Genomic DNA, 26014 nt, shown 5'->3' with positions numbered 1-26014 from the left:
CACAGTTATACAGGAAATGTTAGAATCAAAATCTTAGTAAAGAATGAATCTTAGTAATGAATAAAACAGTAAAACTAGCCCCCTCCTCTACAATACAATTTTTTTTACAAATTTCTCCCCTTCTCTACCACAGTTATTTAAATGAAACTATGTTATGAGACTAGGTTTCCTAAGACACTATTTTTAGGCTTTGGATAACAACATTATTATTCATTGTGCTGGTTTTGTCATTAATATTGACCCGTAGCAATTGGCACTATCAAGTTGTTGTATTCTGCAAATACTTCTGTGGAGTTGACAACTGAGTAAGATCACCAGGCCCAGGGAGATTTAGTGCTCTGCTCAAGGACAGGAACATCTTCAGTCATGTCTTGCAAAGCAGATGCAGTCTGTGGTGCATGGCAGAGTCCTCTTTAATAGCACAGACTCCTCACAAAGGGTGCAGCAAAGATACATGAAAGTGAAGGTCTGATCTGATGCAGAAGAGCTGCCTCTGGCATGGTTCTTCGGGACAGAGGAAACCCAGCATCCTGCCATTAAATCATGCAGACAAATGCCAAGCCTAGCGAGTGTCCAGCAGTGGGCTGCTGGGATCGTGCTGCAATACACAAAAGTGTTGGAGACCTCACAGTAACACAAACAGTGAGCACTGTGCTAAAGCCACATGTTTATTCACCCAGACTAGGAAAACATTGTGAAAACTGTCACTTGATCTAAGTGTTCAGGATTCATTACCACCCACCTCTTTCCGTATTTAGCACAGATATTTAGGAAAAAAAAGATGTGAAGTATGTAAAAATGTATACGATATGTCATTACTAAAAAGGAAGAGGTGCTTTTGTGTTAAGGAATCACTGCTGGATTTTGGCTATGACTAATTCAGTGATCTATTTTTTTTCTGGGCTGATTTTCACCAATTGTCCAATTCCAAGACATTGTCAGCAAATGTTTTTTTGGCTACAACCAGGTTATTGCTCTTTCAAGTGGTAACATACCTGAGCTGGAAAACAAAGTCTGAATAAATCAAAGACTGAGTTCAACTGAGATCAGAACTCAGCTGGAATGAACTACCAGCTCCTCTGAATTCAGTGGATGACACCAACCAAAGAGGTGACCTGCATAACATAGCCCTACTTCAAACTTAGGGCTCAGGATCTCTACAGTAGGCCAAAGAAGAACATACGTGTACTTAAAAGGGGATGACTTTTGCATCCACATTAAGCTTGAGTCTATTTCTGTCTGGGTGCTTTTTTCAGCTTGGTGACTTCTAGATTATATAGAGAATGCTGAAAGTTTTTTCTTCTCTCTTCCACAGATCTGGATGTTCCACACAAAGGCAGGAAATACCTTTGTCCTCCCTTTGTATGCTTTCCTGTAGTTTGGTCATTCATTAACGCATTCACACATACGTAACCATTCCCAAACAGCCAGTCCTTTGTGGGAATAAGCCTGCACATGGATACATGAACTAGCAGGAACATACCCTGTATAATAGCAGCCCATATCATGATTCTGCAGGTTTGAGACATTCAACATTTGCAGAAACAGTGTTAGCAACTTCGTATTCTGAGAGAAGAAAGGAAAAGTCAAGGTCATTCTATAGAGAGTGAACAGAAAATAGGAAAGCCTTAATTTAGCTCCTTATAGGCAGCACTGCCTGCTGTTACGCCAGCTGGACAGCTGACATACCCATTAACCACTAGGAATCACACTCTGCCCACATACGATAAAACAGGAACCGTTTGCTAGTTCAGTGAGGCTGAGTAACCTGTCCTGACAAAGTCCACACTGAAGATCCTCCCATGTTCTCTGTTGGCGCTGGTGGTGCATGTTTTGAAGTGGGGGACACAGGGATTCCTTTAGGCCACTACCTTAGGACCATCACAACTTTTACACCTAAAACAAAAACCCTTTGATGAGAAGCAAAATAAATGCCATGCAAGACAAGAGTCTATCACGATACTTATCCTGCAATGCTGGAAGGGGTTGTAAACGAGCTCCAGTAACAAAGCAATTGTCCTTGCATTACCCATTGTAAATAACACATATGTTTACTTAGGGCATTGGAACAGGACGACGTGCATGCTTGATGCTGAAGAAAAGCCTGTCTGTGCCTTTTATACTGGAGAGTTTGTACAAGATAAATTCTTAAAAACTAGTTGTGTTTCTTAGATTCTTAAAATCTTTTACTCTGAAATGAATGAGACAGCTTGTAGGGTATGCCACCTGATTTGGTCCCACCTGAGCATTTTCAAAAATGGAAACTTGAGTTATCACTTAGCTGAGGAAAGAGAAGGAACCATTGATATATAGGTCTGAAGGTACTTAAGGCAGTAGGCAAATCTCTGCTTTGTACTGATTCTCTATGGTGTGTACCATCCTGGATCTTAATGGAGCAATACCATGCTACAGTGGAAGCTAATGTAGAAACAAGCGGTCCACTTTGTTGCAAAGGAAACAATCCATGCCAGAGAGGAGACAGTTCTAGTAATTTTTTTATTTGGCAGGCTCTAATTCTGCAACTCTCCCATTTAAATTAAATACAAATCAATCACAGGATGTCATAAAAGTGTCTCAGAAACATTTGCTATTAACAGGACAGAGAGGTGACACATCAAATAGACCACAGTTATAATAAAACCAGCATTCTTTATTACCCCATGTGTATATTCCCCCTGCCTTGGAGCTCCTGTCAATAAATCACCCTGTGTGACCATTGATGAAAATAACATTTGTTTTCTACTTGCACTGCAACAGAGGAAGCTCTTCCTAGTTGAGATGAGGGCACTTCTCCCCTTCAAGAAACTTTCAGAACATTCCTTTCTGCAAATGGGAGAGGGAAGTGTCTGTCTTACGGCTTTTAGCTGAAAGTGGTTTTAGAGGAGTTTTCATCTGCATGAATTGAGACAGGCAAGCTCAGTGTTACCCACCCATGCAAGATCCACTGTATGTTATTTGCAATAGTGAAGAGCAAGCACTGTGAATTACCTGGCAGCGGTGAAATGTGCTCATACTGTGAAGCCCATCAGAAGGCAGAAAAAGTCCCTTTCTCAAATGCATTTAGATACCTACAGATGCAAATCAGCATTAAGTGGTGACTGCCAAAGCACAGAAGGTGCTTAACTGTTCCTGGTTTCAATTTCTTCAAACAAATACTGTGATAAGCTTCAGGTGGTGACAAATGCCTGTGACCAAGCCACTTCTTGGCACTAGAACAGGCCTCTTCCTTAGATAGACTCTGCAAGTGGAACAGTGTTTATCCACATGCTCCACCATTCCATGCAAGAGGTATGAGCCTGCACCACATGCAGCCAGCTGGGTAGACAGGGTGCCACTGGAAGCACCCAGGAACAACAGTCAGCGGAAAGTTTATGGTGCCCGGCACCTTCAAAGAGCAAAGAAGATAAAGGCACAAAAATCAAATCATTCTTGAAGTAGTTTTCTGCTCAGAAAAGCACCTTGTCATTTTGTGGATAAATACTTTCCTCACTTTTAAAGACAAAAATGTGAGTATTTTTCCAGTTCTATAAACAACATTCACGTTAATAACAAAACTATTAAATATCCTACACACACTACTATGCTAGAGGCCAGGTCTTCTGGTGAGAATTCTCTGGCCAGAATTCTATGATTCTGTGATTCTATAACTTCTACCTTGCACCCCTTATCCTGAAGTGGGAAATCATCCTGGGTGCAGAGTTTGACCCTCATGTCCTCACAACACCCTTGTGAGGTAGATAGGTACCATGACATCTTCTTCAGGAGGGGAAACTGAGGCAAAAAGAGGTGAACTGACTTGCGTGAGGCTGCACAGCAAGTCTGGGAGCAGAACTCATGTCATGCCCACAGACGTCTCCACTGTAACACACTGCCTTACCTCCCACCCAATTTCATCTCCAGAGCTGAATGAAAAGCATCCATATACCACTGACAAAATACACCTAGTCCAACACCAATCTTTCTGTAGACCACTTCTGCTTCAGAAATTACATAAGTGCTACAAAACACTTTTCTCACAGGACCTGAATTCCAAAGTACACAAGACAACTCCCATTGCTGTCTGCCAGCACAAGCCCTAATACCTGAGCCCCTAAATTTTTACAAGGCCTTTAATTGGAGCCTTTCTCATGCCTTGTCTCCACTCCAAAATTCCAGTTAATTAATAAGGCACATCAGGGTCTAATCCAGGAACTTTCACAATAGGTGTGAAGTCCTATAGGCCATTTCCAGGCTGGCACTAACAAAACACTGGTTGGCATGTGAAACCACATCCTGTGGCCGAGAGAGGGAAAGGCTCCTGGCTCTGCCAGTGCCACAGTGCAAGAAACACAAAGCCAGCCTTAACTCATCATTGCCCAAGACACCAGCTGAATCATGACCAGCATGGAATTATGGTATCTCAACTCTCAATAAGGGTGTCTAAATGCAGTGAGATTTGGGAGTGAAAACAAGGCTATGGAAAATGGGTTGGATGTTGACTTGTAAGGATTCCACCATATGGTTGAGGCCTGACTAAAACATAACATAACATAACATAACATAACATAACATAGCGTAACATAGCATAACATAACATACCCCTTCTTTCACCAGACAAGTGACAACAGGGATTTCTCTGCACAGCTGCTGACTTGTGGATACAACAGTTAATGAATTTTCAGCCCCTGCCTGAGTGCAGTGTTCAATGCTAATGATTTACAAGTACATACCAGTAATACTATAGTTCAAACCATTTGATACAACAGCCTGCCCTCTCTTTATTTAAAGTTTAATAAATTCTAAATCTTGACCTTGATTGGAGGTACAACGGATCACTTGATCATACTTATGATCCAGACACATGATCCTTAGGGTTATGTAATTAAACAGCACTTTTGGCTCCAGCACGACTGGAATAAATTTGAGTTGGTTCATGCTTGAACTGATGTGTGACTCCCGGCAGGCAGCAAACACCTGACATTGGATCTGAAGTGGTGATGAGACTCTATATAGGGCTTTGGGCAACAGGGAGTAGTATTAAGGGTCCTTTCCTTGTTTAACATGTGAATTCTTCACTGCTCACTGGTTAGTTGTGCTGTTTGCCCAGGTTGGGAATGTGTCCAGCTCAAACATAGGTCTTCCCCATGTGTTGATGGCCAGCGTGACACAGAAGACTCCAATGATGTTCATTACTATGCCAGATCTAACCTGTGAGGACAAAAGTCCAAACCAACAACAATAACCAAACACCAGCACAGCAAATTGCAGCAAGGCCTATCTGTACACAAACAAGAAAGACAGTCAAATAAATCACAGAAATAGCCATTGTACCCACTGCCCTATGTTCTTGCTTAGGTGGAAATACCACGGAACACACTGTGCAAAGCCTTTGAACATTTTGCTATATAACTAGTCTAGGAGCTTTAAGGCATGTACAAGTTCGTCTTATTAGTTAAAGAATAGCTTCTGCTCCCTTCAAGTCTCTGGTTAGAAAACTGATAAAATTTGGGTGTTCGGCACAGAATCTGGCACTGTGTGGTCTGGCAGGCAATCAGAGGACCAGAGCCTAGGGCAACTGATTGTTACCTTCTGCTTTCAGCTCTAGTGGAAACAAGGCTTCAGCTACACTCGCCAAAGCCCCAGAAGACTGGAAAGCACTGACTGCATTTTAACCTTTCAGTGTTTAAGAGACTTACGACTTGCCAGTTTTTAATTTCAATTGGGCTGGGCTGCATGTCTGCCAAAGCCTGTGAGAAAGGTACTGTTACTTCAGAGATGCAAATCTTTATTGGAATATTAACACTGCATAAGAAAGGGACATAGGGTCGTAGTTACAGCCCATAAGAGCTTCCTGGTACTTTGGAAATACTCGGCTAAGAAAATTAAACTCTCACTATATTTCAGGATAAAGGAAATGGAGAGCTTCAGATAAGAGACCAGGCAATCATCTTACCATATCCAAAACACGTATGTGGCCATAGGAAAACACTATCGCATTTGGTGGTGTTGCAACAGGTAGCATGAAGGCAAAGGAAGCACTGAGAGTACCAGGCAGCATAACATACAAAGGATGGATCTTGACAGATGCAGCCTGCAATGAAATGGAGAGAATATTACACTGGAAGTGTTCCAAAAGAAAAGCATAAAGAACATTTCCCAGACCACTGAGACACACAGGCTCATTTTGTTTCCTGGTATTATATCACCAGAGTAATTTACAAGCATTTTATTCTGAAATCCACACGTGGTTAAAGATAACTTTTCTCTTGTTTCCTGTCCCACAATACTTAAAAACAATGCTTGATTCTTTCTTGTTGTTTGTTTTGCTCTATGGTATAATTTGGAGTTCTGGTCAAATTTATCCAACAATCTTTTCTTTGACCTCAGACCACACTTTTGCCAGGGTAACACAGGGATGGGACTATAATTACTAGGCACATGGAGTACACTCTTAGATGTTACATAAACTCTGTGGGACTCAGAACTTAAGTGCCAATTTAAGTCACTAATAGCTCAGCACCTTGATTGGGATAATTTTACTTTGATGAAATGGTGTAGAATAAAGCGGTTGTACTTTCCAAATTAAAGAACAAAGTAACCTATTTTTTCCTTTATGCTACAGATTCAATTCTGCTCAGAAAAGGCAGCAAAACTTACCAGGTTTTCCTCCATATGTTTTAAAATTGTTCTGGCTTCCTATGGAAAATGACACATTTCTAACAGTCAGGCCTACTACCTTCTGTATTCTACCATAAAACCATGAAGATGAAGGAACCATTCAAGGGATGAATACTAAGTGCTGGATTTTGTTTTGGTTTGGATTTTCTGTGTGTGTGTTTTTCCAGTTCTGAGTTGATGGTTCAAATACAAAATGACCAGAAGTAACTGATGTTTGTTGATCTGTGTTAAAAAAGTGACTCTCATTTCACTTTCTCCAGGGCTAAGTGACACAACTTACAGAAGGCTTGAACTGGCTTCCTTTCCAGTGAGGGTGCCATGGGATAGGCATCCTGAATTAGCTTCTTCCCCCAAGAAGCTGGTTCTCAGGCTTCGGGCATATAGGTAGGGCAGATTGGAGAAAGTTTGCATTCCCTCTTTCTATCTACATATGATGCTGCAAACATAGCAGTGAACACCAGCTAAAATCACTAGCCATTAAGGTATACTGTCAGGTGGACTGTTTCATACTGGCTTTCAGATTAACATCAGAGCAACTTTCAAGGCAATAACTACAATATTGCTTTGCCACTAGAGACTGTCAGTTTAACTCTGATATCACAGTTGATAGGATAACAGGATGGAAGTAATCTTACCATGGATGAAAAGACAGGTAGGAAGAGGGTGGCTGTGGCAACATTACTGGTGCATTCGGTGAAGACAGCTATAATAAGTGAAAGTACTGTTGCAATGGCCCACGGTGGGATAGATCCTAGTGGAGTCATTTGGTGACCCAGCCAAGCTGAGAGCCCAGAGTTCTGACAAGAAAAAAAGGTGGGGTTTAGTGAGGCTTAGAACCCCTAGCTCATGAACAGGGAACTTGTCATGTGTAAAATTTCTACCAAATAATGCTAAGTGACTCCTGAATTATATAAATACCATCTGGGAAAGTACAATGATCTGTCACAAACACTAAAAGAAATTCCTTGCCAACTAGACATAATACTGAGTCCCACTTTCCTGATTTTTCTGGAACCCAAATACTTGCTCACACTTTGGTTACAAAATTATGGTTTTTTGCTAAACAGAAACAATTATTGCTGAGATGATTGCAAATGCTTAATGTATCACTCAGAAGTTTCCTGGCATGTTTTTCAAAGGTTTCCAAAGATGCTGATGCTGTATGAATGCTCTATCATAGGAACATAGGCAGTGATTGACTCAGCTTACAAAACCTTTGACTTGATGGCTTCTAATGCTCTGGAGCTTTAATAATGTATGTATGATGTATGTAGATGAATGTAAAGCCCTAGAGCTTTAATTTGCCCCATGGTTTAAAACTACCTAGCCACAAAACTTAGATCTGAATATGAATTTCCCCAAAGCATGGCACTGTTGATAGCTAAGGCTTGCTTTGATTTAGATGCATCTTAGCAGTGATGAAGGAAGCAATATGGTTCACCTCAAGATTCTTTCCTGTTTGGGGAATTTAGCTGCCTTTCTGTGAATTTATGAACATAGGATCAAACCATGGGCTTATGGAATGCAGTACAATGCATGGCAACAGCCACTGACAAGAAGTTCAAGAAACCCTACTGTACACAATTTTGGAAGATATCTAACCACAATGATTTTCTTCCTGACCACTTCAGTAGTGGTTTGGTTTAAATCTGAAGATATATATCCTTTAAACAAACCTCAAATGGTTCTGAAAATCTTACAAGTGTTATCTATACTTCTATTTTTCTAGCCAGGGCTGGGATCGGGAAGATAACAGAAATAAGAAAGGTTGCTTTTCTGGTCTGTCCAGCCAGTGAAGATCCCAAACTACCCAGCAGCCTCCAAGAGGTAAGATAAATTGAAGAAATTTGGTCAGAGCATATAAATTCCTGAAAAAGAGGCACAAATATTCACCTGTCCTCCCAGTTTTTGCTAATTTGGATCTGCCACCAGATCTGAACATCTCTACTGGGTTTGGCTTTGGGTGCATGCCCAGTAATACAGGACTAGATAACAAACCAGGGAAGTTCGCCTTTGAGACAGAGAAAAACAGATGTCAGGACATACTGCGCTTGCATCAGCCAAAGCAAAACCTCCTCCCAGCAGCAGCACAATGCTCCAGGGCATCTTCCTCTGAACCACATTCCAGTCTAGCAGCGGGGCTGATAAAAATGGCTTTTTTATATCTGAAGTGAGAAATGAAAAGCAGAACATGTTTCAGGAGAATGAAGACATTTTGTCTCCTTTTCTAGAAGATATTAGGGAAAGACCTAACAGGCTGCACAGGCTAAGGGTAAAACACATGAGCAGGTACTGCACCCCAGCCCTGCCCAAGAAGCGAGGGGGGGTGAGCTACCCTGAAGAACTGCATGCAAATCCAGTATATGTTTCTGCCATGTTAGCTGGAGGTGGCTAACTGTTTCACAATGTTACAATTCCTCTTTTAAATACCTTCTTCAGTCTGTTCAGGGTCAGACATGCTTGGATTCCAGCCTATGAATTTGGGTTTATTAGCAGGAAGGATAAACAGTAGCAGGGCAATAAACACAGCAGGAGCAGAATCAGTGATATACCTAGAGAAGAAAAGAGAATATAGCTTAGAAAATAAACATCTTTCTCCTAGAAGATGGCTGCCTTCCAGCATTGCAGTTGTTGCTCTTTGTCATCCTGTTTGGGGCTTGTACATTAGCAAAATGGATCATTAGTTCATGACTGAGGTCTCTCAGACCTGCCACAACACAAATGCAGTAATAAAAGAAACTAGCTACAATGCACATTAATAACCAGAGTCACAGATGACAACAGCTCCTGGAAGCAGGGTTCCTTCTCCGTGGTGAAGCCAAGATTCAACAGTTGTATCTCAAAGAAAGATGTGTAAAGAAATAGCCTGAAGGATAGTCCCATCATGCATTTTATGTTCTTAATATGCCACAGACATTGTGCAAAGAAGCCATTCAAAGCACCAAATCAACTTCCCAGTGAGTTCTAAGCTATTTTTTAGAGGTGATATTACCAAATATTCAAATGACACTGCAATGGATTGGCGCTCATACAAACAAAATACTAATGTGTACATCAGTGTGACTGAGACCAGCATTACAGAATTTTCTCTTTCTTCAGGAGGTTCAGCTTGCTCCATGTCCCAGTCTCCAGACTTCATTGCAGTACAAACTGTCAAACAATAGATCCACTGGTGATCTTACACACAAGTGATAGGATCAAGCTCAGCAAACACGTGAATTCAGATAAGGGTGGAATGAATGACCCTGCACTCAAAAGGGAATGAAAGAGCAAGGGAATCTGATTCACAACCAAGAGGGTACAGGATGAAAAAAACCCTAAAAACTTACTTTTCTCCTTCTGGGAAGAGCCTGGTGGCCCAGCCTTTTACAAAGCCTGGGTGTCTGGAAAACCACAAGAGAACCAGCAAAACAAACATTAAGAGGACATTGAATTCAGCATAAGAGATGGGGCCCAATTTCTTCATTTCTGCCTTCAGCACGTTGTATGCAGCTTTTTCTTTAGCTGTTCTTTCTGTCCCACAGCCCCAGCTTTTTTTAAAGCTTTAAGAAAAAGGGAGAAGAACGTACTGTAAGTATTAACATACCAGAGGGATTTAACATGCTTGCTACTCTGAAACTGTCACTCCTGGGGACAGACACAGACTACAGCAGAGGCCAGGAACAAAGAAATTAACAACAGTGTCAAAGTATTTCATGGGGACGTGCCAGCTCTCACAGAAGAATGGGGTCTATGAATGGATGTAAGTCTCTGTCCAATTTGGAGCAACCTGAGATGAAAAACTCAGTTTTGAATCAAGGGTAGCAAAACAGATATGCTGGCTCTCCTAGCATTGAAATTCACAGATGTGAAATTGAAAAATAAAAAGGCAATTCTGTCTGAACATTAAGAATGTATAAAGCTTTTCCCTTAGTGCAACTCCCATGAACACAAAAGGTTTCCAGACCTCAAAAGCTGCTGTGAAAGGGAACTGCTCTCTGCTACAAAATTAATAACTTGTCAGTGCATTTGTTTTATCCAGATTTCTCAGTAAGCTGATCTGCATTAGCTGAGGGGTTTACACAATATCATGTAGTTAAATACTCACTTGAGTCCCATGAAGGAGCACTGTAACCAAAGCCAAGCTAGTACCAACATCAGAATCATGTTTGGGAAAGCAAACCCAAACCAGGAAGCAAAATTCACAATATCATTATTGTTCGGGTATAACCTGAAAAGAAAAGAAAAAAGATTTCTGTATGAATGTCAAAACATTTAGTAACCTACTCTGCCTTTAATATGTACTAACAGTGACAATTATACATGTAAATCTAGGACAACCATTACAAGTATTCATAGGCAAACATCCATAGCCTAACTGAAGTCAATAGGAAGGCAGCCTGGATTTCAGAGCAGAACTTAAATGATCTTCAGTTTTTCCTGTATGTTATTTTAAGGCATATAAGAGCTCATATAGGAGCTCATGTTGATATTTTAGGTCTCAGTAAGGCAAGCGCTGCTGAAAGATCTCGCACACATTCTAGGTACTTTTCACTTCCAACATGCCTGCTCATTTATCCCAAGATGGGATGTTCTTTCTTTCTCCCCATTCATTCTAATAAGAGAGCAAGAACTGTCTTTCCTGAAATTAATAGCTGCACTTCTGCTCACTTCAATTGAAGACAAAGTTGCTAGTTGGCTTAAAAGAATGAAGGCAGTGTTTTAAGAGCAGCAATTTTTGTTCTTCCCTGCATCCACCAATAATGACCGGAGGAAAAATATCAATAGCAAATTTCCAGCTGGGTATTAAAACCAACAGGTAATGTGGCAGCTGAGGCTGAAGTACTCCCAACAGAAGGAAGCAATCTTGAGAGACTGTTGTGGAGTCTGCAATATTTTCAGTGTTGATCAGGTTGCATTTAAATCAATTCCCAAACTCAGTTTAGCAAAGAGAGTATTTTGTGGATAAGTCCTTTCCTTTACAACAGTATCTGCACAGTTTCCACAGCTACAGCATGGAAGAATAATATTATAGGAGACGCTAAGCTATTTTTCTTGCTCTTCGGTGTGCTTATGAGAAGAGTTAATCATACATTCTTCCGATGCTCTTCACTGCAGTTCCTCTGCTGATATGCTGCATTTCAGCTGAAAAAGAGGAGGCAGAAGAACCAGTATCTCATGATCAACCAGCTGTCTGCCGATTGCCAGCAAGTACTTCCTAGTGTCTCAGGAGACCTATAATACCAGCACATAGCTGCCTAAAAAAAGGCTGAAGCAGAAAAATGAGGCCCATCACTTCGTACACATTCCTCACCCTCAATTCATCGATTGGTTATTGCTTACAATTTGCAACTGAAACTGTGACCTAAGACTAGTTGGTTGGTCACAGAAACAGTAAGATAGTATAAGTAAAAGAAAAAGCAAGAATGACTCACTGATTCATCTGGCCTTTCAATACCATGTTTGGTCCTGTTCCAGTGAGTGTTGCAGTCCCTCCAATGCTGGCAGCATAGCATACACAAAGTGTCATTCCCTTACATATACGCTTCCTCATTTTCTTTTCCTCAGAAGATCTGGGGTCATCAGGGACTTGTCCATTGCTTATGACTAGACACAAAGAACACAGCTTGCCTCAGGTTAAGTTAGGGAGGCAGAGAGTTCATGACAGAGTCTGCAGGCTCAGTGCTTCCAGTTTGTGTATGCCATTTATTTTAATTCAGAAAACCACAGATATGTCCCTAAATACTTTGGACTCATGTTCATGAGGAGCTGAAGAGAGAGGTTGACAGTCTGGGTCTACATGATCCAAGGATGCTGTTGTCCATATCAGTGCCACAGTCTCTCAGCAGTAATTCCCTGTTTCACAGAGAGGCTTACCACCAGCCAGATATTGTAGTCACTGGAACCATTCCAATACCACAGTAAGAACCCAACTAGCTTTAACAGCTGTGAATATGGGCAAAAAAACCCCGACCCAAAACCAAAATCTTGCCCAGCATAACTGTTAAGATCAATATGTTATGTCAGTTTACATCAGCCGTGAAATTTTGCTGCTGTGTCCATTGTTCTCTGAGGTTCAGAGTCTAATCTTGAAGTCTGACTGGACTAATGGAGCAGGACAGTGAATTTATGGCAATTACAACCAACTCAACAATAGCAAAGGGTATTTTCTGCACACATTTTTTACCCTCACTACACATTAAAATAAATTAGTCAACAAAGCCAAGCAGATCCTTCTAAGTGGACAGAAAACCATCAAATTATTACTGGTCTTAGAGCAGAAGTATGATTTGGGGAGTCAAGAATCAACATTAAAAAGAGCATTTGCAAATATGAAAACTTACCTTTAGTACAATTGTTTGGAAGCTAGAAATGAGCAACTTTACAGAGCACTGTGACCAACTGGCATCCTTGAGGGCTTGCACATCTTACATAAACATGGTGTCTGAGCTTTGCACAATCAAAGTGCATTCTCCCTTCACAAGTGAGGTAAGAAATGAAGCAACCAAAAAGCAGAGATCACGGTTGTATCTAAACTATACCTCCAAGGTCCAAAGAAATACAGCAGCTATGATTCAATCTCATAACAGAGCGGTGTCTGACACACATAAACACCCTTCTTCTACACTGTGTCTTCCATGGACATGTAAGCCAGAAAATGTGCATGGTGTGTCCCAGGCAGAAGGCTTGAAATGTGGGACACTGTATGCACTACCGACATTTGCATCATTCTTGCACACAGTCATACAGAGAATCATGGCAGATCAACTTGCTAATTCAGTGAAATCACATCTCTATGAAAATCCCCAAGACAATCCTTCCTCCTCTGAAAAAGAAAGGCACCACAGATCTGATCTTTAATGGTATTTAATAATGTAGCCCCTCTGTAACAGTACAGCAGAGCAGCGAAATCAGAGGGACTGAGTTTGTGTGCATGGTTCAAATTGCGTGAAAGCTACTGCAGAACCACAGCATTGAGTGAAGGACCTTGCGGAGTCAAGCATCAGGGTAAGATCACACTTTAAAGTGTTCAAAAGAATAGTTCGTCTACTGTGAGTCACACCAGCTTCTCTTTTCGATGTAGCTTTTAAAGTATTCCTCTTTCTTCTCCCCACCTCCACATACAATGTGGGCAATAAAGAGGTATTTATAACCCCAGAACCAAAACAGGTTGAATTTGCACAAAATTTTTCAAACATTCCTACATGGCTTAGAAGCGGAACCCCACTGATAATCACAAGATTTAGAAAGTGGGACGCTGCAGGGTTGGATGATATTTCCCACAAGATAAGCTTTTCACTTCTCTGAGCAGGCAGTTAAATCTAGGGAAACTATGGGAGGATGACCCCACATTGAAGGAAAGAACATAACAATCTGCATGTGATCTAGCATTAAACATAACAAAATGGCAGCCACTAAAATTGGAAGCCATTTTGTAAAACCTAAATGTCATGCATTTAGGGATTTTCAGTCAGGTTACCATCTTCTTTCCTTGGAAAAGGTACAGAGAACTCCTTCTAGGTGAGGGACCTCTCAGCATAGCAAGTTCATTAGAATCAACTCACTGTTGAGTAAGCCCTTACCATGCACTGAAGTGGGATCTGATGCATTCTTTTCTTCCAGCTCAATCACTGTATTTGTTTGCCCGGTTGCCTGTTCCATCATGGTCACATCATACTCTGTGTTGTCCATTTGATCCAGGACAGCCTGGACAATGGGAACCATCATAGCAGTGGTGGCTGTGTTACTTATCCACATGGAGAGGAAGGCAGTGACTATCATAAATCCCAGCATGAGGCTGAAAAGAGAGGAACAGGCAGAGGAGAAGGCTTTGTAGTCACTGTAATTTAGAGAGCAGAGCCCAGACAGGGGTGTGTGTAGTATCCAGTAATACAAAGCAGGGCCAGATTCCCTTCTAGGACAGCTCTGCCACCTTCACTAAAGGAATCCCAGAAAGCCATTTAGCTCCTTAGTCTGTGCATGATTAAGTCTGTCATCATTTTGTCCCCAATGGCAAGCATCTAGAAATTAGCCAGATGCTGGTTTTGGCTAAAGGACAAATAAACTGTTCCTGCTGCCAGACTTCACCTCTGGAAACTCTGTACAAGTGCAGCTAAAAAGGTTCTCGAAGGTTCCCTTCTCTGCTGACTGTTAAACACCATCCCTAGGCCTCTGCTAAATTGACAGAGGCAAGGAAGAAGTAATGTAATACTCTTACAGTGCAGGTTTCACCCCAAGAATCAGCAGGACCCGCAGCGCAATCCTTTTGTGAAGATTCCACTGTTCAACAGAAATTGCAACAATCAGCCCTCCAACGAAGAGCATATTTGTGTCATTTAGGTACTGCAAGCACACCTGAAAGACAGAGCAGGTAGGTCAGGGGCCCCAATGTTGTTTCTTGCCAGCTTCACTAGTACATTTTGCCTTCCATCCTCTCAAAGCTGTTTACTGCACCAGGCCCCATCCCAACATTGGCAGAAGGGGCAGTTGTAGCCTCAGAGCCAGTTTCCTGAACCCTTGATCCCCTGTTTAAGTGCTGAACTGTCTAGTGCAGGGCTCTTTGTACATCATGAACCTTCTTTTTGGATCATCAGGAGTTAATAAAGTACAAAATGAAACATTGTTAGGGGCTCAAAGCACTCTGTAGGTACTAGAAATGCTGAGCTCCAAAACGGATTTCTCAGCACCTTTAGTAACCACACCTGCCCTTACCAGCTTCTTGGCCAGTAGTGAACCTGGTCTGCAGTACCTAAGTACAGCCTCTCTCCCTTGGACAAAAGCCCTAGCACAAACAGCCAGAATAAGCTTTAGACAGGACACAGTGTACTTGCTGGCATCATGCTGTCTAACCTGTCAGAAGAAGTTCATCCCATGCATTTTGAAATCTCCCAGAGGATATGTCAGCACTGCTCTCTTATGGGATGGGTTATGAACACACAAGCTGCTGGCACTAGTAGGATGCTCTCCAGCAGGATCCAGGCCCAGAAGCGGACCTTCCCCTCTACCACCTCAAGCCCCACAACCTTAACATTTTGGGCAAATGTGTATTTAGTTCAGCATCTTCCCATACAGGAGCCCTGAACCCTGCTCAACAGGTTCAAAAACAGCATCATAGAACTGGCGCACTTTCCTATCAGACTTGTTTGCTAAATACTGATGGGGGATCAGAGCAGCAGATATCCCTGTATCAGATCCAGATTGAGCAAGTTCCTTACTGATTTAGAGCTCTGAACTCCAAGAAGAGGGAAAAATACCACAGGCATGAGGGAGGTAACAGCCAGTGGGATCACTTCAGTACACCAGTACACAGCCATGATGATGATGATATATGCACATTTGGCCTCCTGCAACATAATGGAAGACACATTTAAGCACAGAAAACTATTCTTAAAGATAAGAAACAGATTGGTAGCTCTTATAACGGGCCCAAACATTCCATTGTCTGTAGCTTAGCAAGTTATTCTCAAATAGGTAGCAGAGACATGAGGATTTAAACTTGTACTTTTAAACCTTGTTCTGAAGTCACTTGCATAAAAAGATCTTTTTTACCACAGTGTTTGTTCTAATGCACCCACACAAAATGTAGGGTGTGAGAAAAACAAACCTTCCACAACTAGGTAAGTACACAGTTTGCAGTGTGCAATTACTTCTTGGCAGTTGAGGTAAGCAGGTTTCACATCTAGAAGGCAAGAATTTTTAATAGTGTTTGCAGATTGGGGCATTTCCATTTTGAGTTAATTATTTTTAAATGGATGGCCAAACTTCCCAGTGTGGATGATTAGCTTGTCTGAAATCCACACGTCTTCGAGGTGTGTCCAGTAACACACCTGAGCCCAGAAACTATATCACTGAGTAATTTAAAAGTTATAACTTTTTAAAGTAACTCTTAAAGTAAAACTCTTTTTCCTTTTTTTTTTTTTTTTTGGTGACTAAGCACGATACAGATATTAAGTACTTTCCCACATCATACTGTGCTTACCTACTAAGGGGATTCACTAGATTAGAAATGTTGTAACATGTCTTTTTATACTGTTGAGCAGGCATTTCTGTAACCCAGCCTTCCTTGGTTTGTACTTTCAAAATTGTTAGGAGAAGCAAGCATTCATTAGCCAACAGTAAACAGTGTTTTAAAGCTTAAGTCAGTGTTCTGTAGTTCAGAATTTGCTCATATTTAGAGTATGTGTTTATAGGATTTTATTCTAATACAACAAATGAGACTTTATTGCAAAAATAAATGGTGTTACAGTGACATTTAAAAATTGCTGTAAGGTGATATTTATAAATAGGGGTGTGTTTTCCTTCATTTTGTTGAGAAGCTTAAGAGCCAGAAAACAGCCTTTGTAAGTTATTTGACTTTTTTTTTTCTTCAGGTTTCCAGGAGATTAATTACAGCATAAGTTTTGAAAAAGATATTTCTTCTGAGACTAAAAGATATCAGACAGATCCACTTTAAGTCTCTTCCCTTATTAAATATGATGTGAGCTCATGATACAATTTATGCTGTGCCACAGTAACTAAGTGCTAGAACTGACTGTGGTTAATATGTTGCCAGTATGAAAGACAGATAAACAACCCTAAGTGAGTAAAATTCACAATACAGAAGAAACACTGATTTTGTAGAGTGGAGAGTAAATAATTTATGTGAAGTTCAAAAATACAACCATGTTTATAAATTAACTCCAACAGCCTCAGCCAATTCAAACAATCAAAGATCTGGAATTAAATATATATCATCTGTATCTATACCTGTATCTACCTGTGATTTATGGGAACAGTCACAGAATGTTTCTTTGGTGTCTCTGTACAGTTGACAAGAAACACAGTGACCTGCCTTCTCACTGAGAGCTGGAAAAGCAGTCATGATGCAAGTGTTACTCTCCCATTGTGAAATACTGTAATTTCCCAGATTAGACTGATGACACAATATTCCTACAAATACTGGAAAACTGAAGACATACTTACTTTTTTAGGGAAATTATCTTTCCTAGAACTGATCAAAGTAGTGCCTGACTGTCAGGAATTCCTCTTTCTATAAAGCACCAGCATTCAACTGAAAGGCAGGGCTGACATTACTTAGACAGGTAAACCAGAATGGGTGGCAATTTTGTTCATAAATGTGCATGACATTTTCCTGTACTTGAAAATACACTGAGCAATACAGGGCACTCAGAAGAAAGACTGGTTTTAGCATTAGAATAGCCTCTAAAGCTCTAGTAGGCTAAAAGACTGTAAACTGAGCTTTGACCTTTTGCCAGGAAGACTACTAGACATTGAAGACCAAACTCTTCACTGGGTTATTCCAATTTTATGCTGGTATAGCTCCACTGAAAGCAAAAGAGTTGTGCCATCACCATCACTGGAGTAAGAGGGATGTGAATTGGAGGATATTGCATTTGAAAACCTGTTTTGATCGCTGCATAACGGACAATGCACGGCTTCTGACTGCACCACCGGTGAAGAATGCCGCGCAGCAACACTCCTTAAAGTACCTCAGAGCCCCAGCAGCGGAGTGAGCTGGAGAACACAGAAGTCCCGTCATTCAGTCCACTGCCATCATCGTTACTAGGTAATGCAAGACACAATTCTAAATGTGCGGGCCAGTTATGCACCTATTTATCTTTGGCCCCCAAAGAATTGCATCTAATTTGCAAGATGGGTTGGGTCTGTGGGAGCCCCAGGTCCTGGCAGCGGCACAACCCCCAGGATGAACAGAGATCGATTGGCACAGAGCTCCTTCTGCAAGCCCAGCTGCCTAGCACCAGCGCCTGAAGACCGTCGGGGAGCGAAACCCGCAACACGCGTTCCTGGGATCTGGGACGGGGTGGCTGGCTGAAACGCCTCAGGGACGGGGCGGCAGGAAGGATCTGCTTCGTTCCACTGGGGGGGAGTGGAACCGCCTTGACAGGGGTCGGGCGCTGCCCGCTCGGGTGGCAAAGGAGATGCTGCGGCGAGGGCGGCCCGGGTGGCCAGCGCTGCCCAGGGTGTCTGCGGCACGGCCCCGCGCGAGGCGGGCAAGCAGGCTGGGTGCCCAGCGAGGCTGGAGAGGGCCCTGTGCGGCTGGCGGGGACCGGGGCTCTGGGGCAGCAGGGCCCAGACCGGGGGCGAGGGGGGGCGGGCTGCTGTCGGGCAGCAGAGGCCGGACCCGGGCGGGGGCAGAGGGGTGGGCTCCCGTGGGGTAGCAGGGGCCGGACCCGGGGGGCTCTGTTGCCCGCGTGGGCCCCGCGGGCACTTACCGGCGTCGGCACGGCGACCGGCAGCGGCAGCAGCAGCAGCGGCGTGAGGAAGAGGATGGCGAAGGACCGGTACCTCAGCAGGGGCCGCAAGCACGTCGGGGCCATCTTCTGTGGGGATACACGGTCAGGGCGCGAGCAGGAGCCGCGCCCGCCGCTGCCGCCTTAAGTACGGGGCGGCGGGGCCGCGGCGGGAGGGACATGGCGGGGGGCGACACGACCCGCCCGCGCCCTTGACGGGACACCGGGCTCGCTCCCGCCCTGGCGGGGGGCCGGGCGGCCGGGTAGCGGTGCAGACACGGATCATCAGGAGCGGGCGAGCCGCAGCAGAGCCGCCGGCCTGCCGCCAGCCCAGCGCCCCTGCCCCGCCGTGCGACGTCCCTCCCTCCCCACGGGCGGCCGGCGGCAGCCCAGGAGGACGCCGTGTCCGCAAGCCCCTTCTCCGACGCCCGGGAGATCGCCTCAGCCTGATCCGGACCAAGTCAGGATCCGCCGGCCCCTCCGTCATGTGGGCGCCAGGACATAACACGGGGCATTTCCCCGCTCCTTACGCCCACCTCTGTGCTCACGCTTCTGAAGACCTTCTGTGAACAAGGAAAGCTGCTTAACGGCTGCGTATCGAGCCATCACACCAGTTGTGAGAATGTTTTAAGAAAAATCTCCCCACTGATAGTGCCTACGGAAAGTTGCCGGCAAGCACAGATTCTCATAATGCATATTATATGCAGTGACCAAAGTGCTGACACACGGCTTCTCTCAGGTGCTGGACCTTCGGGACGTGCTGATGATGCCAAGGGAGGATCATCTCTCACTCATTCACACAGTGGTGAGGAAGGACTGAGTTCCTTTAGGGAAAAGGAGAGTTAAAACCACAGTGCGGGTCTCCCCGAAACAAAGGTCTGTGCAGGCATGCATGGCTGTCTTTCACTGCCTGTTATTTTGAGGGATTGTGTGTCTGCGATCTGGGTTAAAAATAACCCAGAAAGGTTAACTCGAAAGGGTTTTTTTTAATGCCCTTCATGTCAGTGATTTGGTCTACAGTGTAGCCACAGAATCAGAATCAGAAGTGATGGCACTACTGAAAGGGTGGCAACGACTATCAAGATGGCAGAAAGGAGCAACTGGAGGGGTTGGAAACTAGACCAAAGACAAATAATTTGTTGATATTTTAGGTTCTGCTTCTGGGATGTCAACAGCCACCTGAAACTGAAGGCAGCATAAATCATATCTTGATACTTTGATCCTACAGCCTCTTAATACAGTCTTACCAAGCAGTTACTCACAGAAATAATGAATTTCAGATTTCACAGCAAGTAATGAGGTGGCTCTGACCACAGCTTGCACTATTTGTCCTCTGCTGACCAGAGGAACTTGAGTGACAGAAGTTCAAAACAAGACACTCCAATGTTACTGTTCTGTTTGTAAAAGCAGTGAATGTCCACTAAAGAAAATAGTAGCCAACCGGATCTGGACAGATTCCAAATCTTCAAACCTTTAGCAGCAGTCCCTCTGGGTAACTTACCAACACAAAGGAAACTTCACAGCAGTGCAAAGCCTAGCAGAAAGTGGGGAATTGGCCAAAACTTGCATTCTTGTGGCCAGTCTCCAATGAAAAAATGGTCCCTAGTCAACAAAGAAAAAGGATGGCAAGCACTTAAATAAGAAAATGCAAAGAGTTAACTCTAAAGGAGTTATACTAAGGTTCACTTTGATAGACCAGTGCAAATACGATTTGCTGTCTTCTTGTTTAAATGAGATGCAGTGCAGAAAAGAGAAAATAAAGAGAAAGGCCATGAACATGTGTTGATACCTTTAGATGGACTAATCCTGTGAAAGAAGACCTGCTTGCTGTACCTGGGAATGAGATCAGGGACTCCTGTGGGCAATTCAATTACACAGTCCATGCCTCAGCATCCTTTTTTGTCAAATACAGCGAAGGGAATCAATATTTCCTTATTGTGCAGAATTATTGGAAACTTGCCTTCAGTGTGCCATGCAAAGTACATTCTATGATACAGAACAAAACAGAAAAAGGATTCACAAGAAAGAACAAGCACCTGAATAATAGGAAATCAGATTGAAAGACAGTGGTGTACCCACTTTTGCTGTTCATACAGCAACTGTCAAGCAGAAAGGTGTACCCTTGGGAGGAGAAGGGGAGGAATGTGAGAAACACAGTGTTCCCTAGGGGTCTTAGGAACAGCTGACTTGGGACAGGCATAAGACGGTGCAGGCCTCCCACAAGATTATAGATCAGAAAGGAAGGAGCAAACGAGGAAAATAGGGAGGTGTCAATTGAAACCAGCAAGTCCCTCACCTGTAGAGATAAATACCCACTTCCCACTTCTTCTGGAGGAGCTGCCTAGTCAATAGCGGTTGAATGAGAGAGGGAGCTCTAGGAATACCATTGAGTCCAGATTTGAAAGAAAGTGTGTCTGAATCTCCTTTATCTGAGCATGTTTTTATCTGGGACCCGGGTCCCAAACTAAGCAACTGTAATCTTTTCATGAATCAAGACCACCACTGATAAACTGAGTTTAGAAACCTAAACTGAAGGGCATTCCCAGCACTTTGACTAAAGCAAAAGCTGGGACCATGGAAATGAGCAACTTTCATTTCTTCACTTTTTTTTTTTTTTTTTTTGCAAAAGTAGGCTCCTTTTCTAGATGTTTGCTTCAGGAGGAGAGCAGGTTGGTTTGTTGGAGCGCGTGTGAAATATTTGTTCATGAAAAATGTCTGTGCTGACTCTGCTGAGAAGAAATTGAATTAGTGCCAACTACAGTTCCTGTGGAAGTCTGCTAGGAATTCAGCTAAAACCAAGCAAAGCAGCTGGCTGTTGCAGAGCAGCAAGGACAAAGTTCTACACTGAACTGAACCTGTAATCTTGAAAGGTAAATTCTGACCTTACTACTCCCTTGCTCCAGCCATCCTGCCACTGCACACTCCATATTTAAGATACCTCTATCACTATTTTATAAACCATTGGAGGTTTACATGTGCCTATTCATGCTCTACTGCAAGAACCAGGAGGCCAAGAAGTTGATTGAATCCAGACGTTAGAACCACATATTCACATATCATCACAAACAGCAGCAACATGGGCAGGAAGAAGTATACTGAGTGAGGACAAGAGAGAAGACGCCTACTTTCAGATAAGGAGGTGGAAAAGCTGTACAATGCAGAGTCAGGATGCAGGAAGGGGAGAGCATGATTGGATGAAATGGGGGAAGAGAGCAGTTTACACTGCAGGCCAAGGCTAGGCACTGCTCTCTAAGGGATCAGCATTCACCAACAGAGAGAAGCACAGAGGAGCATGTTTGATTTCGCAAGTCTTCCAGCTGTTCCCGGTCTCCCTCAATCTATGCTTACAACTCACATACATTTGGCACTGGCTGGATACGAGGGTGCTACAGGAATGGCAGGTCTTTCACATAATTTGCCCATGAGCTTCCTCTTCACTGTGCCAAGAAGGCGGCAGACAAAGCTTTGGCTGCCTTACAGAACTAGTCTGACAGCTGGGCAAAAGGAAGCTACAGAGAGCCTGTCGTGCTTGCAAAACCTCCTCCAGCAGGAGGAGTTTTAGATGGTTCAAAGAGAGCATTCAAACAAAAACCTCCCACAGCCTGAAATTCAGCTCATGCTAATTGAGCGCTAACTGCAGGCCTTCAGGAAAAAAGAATCCTTTCCTCCAGTCAGTACTGCTCCGAACATAACAGACACCAGAGCAGTATTTACAAATATGTATGTGAGATGTGTGGTTTCATGGTCTTTAACTACTGCTTTAAAGACAGTAGGTGAAATTAGCTTTTTGTTGCAGACGCCATTTAGAAGTGGGAGATCGAAGCAGCCTTTGGACTAGATTTTGATACCCTAACATTGAATAATATGCTGCACTTGTTCTTCTTGGTAGTAAGTTTCAAATCAGCTTACAAAGGAACTCAAATCTTTGTGTTACAAAGAGACTTAGGCATGGCTGGTGACATGAAGTGGAACCAGGAGCTGAATCAGGTCTCTTGTACCTGAATCCCTTTCCCTGGTTACTAGACACCACTGCTCCCATTTGCTGCTGTGCTACCCTAATAAACACAGGTATTTTAAAGCATATCAAGAGCCAAGGGTATGATGCAGTAACAGAGACAAGCCCACCTCATGGCTCACGGCCACTGACCTGCCCTGGCTTTCTTGCTGTTTCTCAGCTGGTGGCTCTGGGGCTCATTGGAGTTTAACTTGACAAAGAAAGCAGAACATTTTTCTGCTGAGTTAGTGAGCTGAATAGGTTCAATGAAGTGTTCAGTGAGCACTAGAGCCAGCTCAATAGACTGGGACACTTATGGCTGGGAACAGTAACAGCTGGGACAGGAACAGCTGCACCTTTCGAGACAGTAAATTCGAGACAGCATTGTCAAGACACACACAGTCTTGCAATCTTCCCTTTTGCACTTCAGCTAACAGATTCAATGATGTGAGCCACTGTAAAGAGTTCCACTCTGAAGTGGAACACTGCTGAAGACTAGTTAACAAAGGCTGACCTGCATTGTTTGCGTTAGTAGAAAGGGACTAGAAATCAAGTCCTTTTGGAAGGTAGGAATTCCAGGGTCATCAGTCCAGGTGGAAAAATTGGAAAAATAAAGATTTTAGTATAGTTTAGGTCATTCCCAAGAAGATGCTTTTCTGATACATCTTATTCACTACAAGCCAATCATCCCAGTTACTCCTGTTATTGCTGGATAGTAATGGTCTGTGGCAAGGAGGCTTTACAGGTAGCAGTTGATTCATTTAATTACAGATATACATATATTCTGCCTCTAATTCAAATGCTGTCCAAGCTCACAAGTACAGTTTGCCTGTTTTAAAGCAGTCCATTTGACCTAGATAAGTGCCATTCCCTCTCAAGACAAAAAACTCTTCTCACATTCTTTTTAAAGTTCTTTCATGTTGCAGGCTCCATGCAACACCCAGAGGTACAGAATTTTTAACAAAATTATATTAAACAAGGACTGTAAGACCTATCATACTTGACACTGAGAAACAAAAATGAAAACAACTGACCCTGAGACATTCTAGGACTTAGCAGAAAAAGAAGTGACTTCTACCCAGGCTTTTGAAAATCACATTTAAAAAACAACCAGCTGAGAACTTACCTCTATGTGATGCTTGACTTAAAAAGATGCCTAGAAGAGGTCTTGTACAGTAATGTTATGCACTGGAAGGTTTACACAGAATTTAAATTGAAAGAGTTATTACAGGCATTCAGAGAAAATCACTGTTTCATTACTTTCCATTTTCCCTCCAATCAGTACTTTCCAGCCACTGCCAGTCCACTGTGTTGCTTTAGGAGTATCTTTCAACTAAGTTCCCAGTGGAGCATCTGATATTTTTCCAAGAAAAGCTTTTGAGACTCTGAACGAACAGTCCTTTCAGTACAATCTCTGTGCCCAACAACTTTCTACATAAAAGCCCTCATTATGAATTTTGAGTCAGTGGGGTTTTCTCAGTCAGTGTGTGCTGCTGATCAGGATTTCTTGACCTAGAATTGGTATTTCCCATATAGTTTGCATGAAGCCCCAAAGCACATTCAAATGCTGTGCAGGCTAATGACTACAAAAGAAAAAAAGAACAAAAGAAAATCACATTAAAAACTTTGATTTGGAATTGGCAACTCTGTAACCTCTCCCTTAGCTGCCATCTCATTAACATATTTGTTCAAAAGCCTTTTCTCTGGTTCATTACATAATTTGTGTTACAAAATCCAGATAAACACTCATTATTCCCAGGTCTAAATAATGGCTTATTGGGCTTCCTTTTTCTTCTTTTTCTTTTATTTTTTCCAGAGAAAAATGGGGGCAGAAGGGGCTTGTTTGGATGGGAAATGAACCACACCAACTTCTGAGTAACATCTGGGACATCTGTTGCGTATGGCATTACAATACGTTATGCAAATACTAGTGAATGATTCTTCCTAATACCTCTGCAAAGTAGAAGAATTACTATTATTGTCCCCATTTTACTGACTAAGAAGGTCAGTTCATATTTTCTGCATCTGCTGTATCTCGTTGTTCCACACCAACATCAGAGAAGAGCCGCTTGCGTCATACTGCTGTAAGGGATCAGTTGTAGTAGCAGGTACAAGGAATGCTAGGCGTTCTGTCAGAAAATCCTGGATGTACTGGTATTGACATTGAAATGAAAACGTGAAGTTCTGTTCCTTTTTCTCTCTAACTTACCTTTCTTCTGAAGTTCCCTATGTAAAAATGTAGAGCTGTATGATCCCCGGCTGAGGTCCAGCGACAGGCAGGTCCTGCTGCACCTGGGGCCTCTAGTGCTGTTGGTCAGTCCCAACCGTGACAGAATATCACTGGGGAGAAAAGGCAAAGCTGATTAATGCAGGCTGGAGATTTCACCTTGCACATACAGGGGTACCCTGAAGCGGTCCGAGGGTCCCTGGGGAAACAGTGGGGTCTGGGAGTCTGCTGGGGCAAGGCTGAGCAGCCACACTGTGGGGCTGGGTGAGGTGAGGCTGGAGGACCACTGCTGGGTTTCTCCCCCACGGTGATGGTGGACAAATATTTCCGCTCCGCTAGCTGGCTGTTTTTGTCTGAGTGGGACAGCATTGCCCCAGGGAGGCCAAGGTGGGTTTTGAGGCTGGATACCACCATGACCACCCCTCCAGAGGTGCAGGTGCAGGAACACCTCTGTCCCCGACTGCTTCGGGCAGCTCCAGGCAGCAACCTTGCCTGCTGCGTAAACCAGCTACTGTAAATTAAACTTATTTGGGAAAGAAGTAAAGTGACACCCTGTAGTTCCTTGTTGTGGTTTAACCCTAGCTGGCAACTAGGTACCATGCAGCCACTCGCTCACTCCTCCCCCACCCAGTGGGATGGGGAGGAGAATCGGGGGGAAAAAAAGTAAAACTAACTTGTAGGTTAAGGACAGTTTAATAATTGAAATAAAATATAATAATAACAATGGTAATGAAAAGGAAGATAACAAAAAGAGAGAGAAATAAAGCCCAAGAAAGACAAGTGATGCACTAAGCAATTGCTCACCACCTGCTGACCAATGCCCAAGCAGCAATCCACCCCTCCTGGCCATCTCCCCCCAGTTTATATACTGAGCATGATGGTCTGTAGTATGGAATATCCCTTCGG

General features: G+C 43.1%; 1 protein-coding gene across 1 annotated transcript; it reads right to left on the bottom strand.

The window, feature by feature from the left end:
* Positions 1–4739: 4739 nt before the first annotated feature.
* SLC13A5 (solute carrier family 13 (sodium-dependent citrate transporter), member 5) lies at positions 4740–24202 on the bottom strand. The gene is made up of 13 exons (XM_010573882.1): positions 24111–24202; positions 18870–18977; positions 15852–15980; positions 14855–14991; positions 14220–14434; positions 12072–12243; positions 10745–10867; positions 9987–10199; positions 9088–9209; positions 8704–8822; positions 7293–7454; positions 5933–6070; positions 4740–5187 (listed from the first exon to the last, which is right to left on the bottom strand). The coding sequence occupies exons 1-13, from the start codon at positions 24114–24116 to the stop codon at positions 5059–5061; spliced, it is 1773 nt and encodes a 590-aa protein (XP_010572184.1). The 5' UTR covers positions 24117–24202; the 3' UTR covers positions 4740–5058.
* Positions 24203–26014: the final 1812 nt, after the last annotated feature.

This window comes from Haliaeetus leucocephalus, unplaced genomic scaffold, assembly GCF_000737465.1.
Source record: "Haliaeetus leucocephalus isolate CR32 unplaced genomic scaffold, Haliaeetus_leucocephalus-4.0 Scaffold395, whole genome shotgun sequence".
NCBI classification, from domain to species: domain Eukaryota; kingdom Metazoa; phylum Chordata; class Aves; order Accipitriformes; family Accipitridae; genus Haliaeetus; species Haliaeetus leucocephalus.
Note: the sequence above shows the minus strand (reverse complement) of the source record. Positions and strands in the feature narration are given on the sequence as shown.

What these genes read in the sequence shown, in the direction of transcription:
- SLC13A5 (XM_010573882.1), bottom strand. An exon ending in AGATCCCACTTCAGTGCATG is followed by an intron (nt 12,244 to 14,219) that starts GTAAGGGCTTAC and finishes CTTTGTGTCTAG; the next exon opens with TCATAAGCAATGGACAAGTC. An exon ending in CCCTGAACAGACTGAAGAAG is followed by an intron (nt 8,823 to 9,087) that starts GTATTTAAAAGA and finishes TTCTCACTTCAG; the next exon opens with ATATAAAAAAGCCATTTTTA.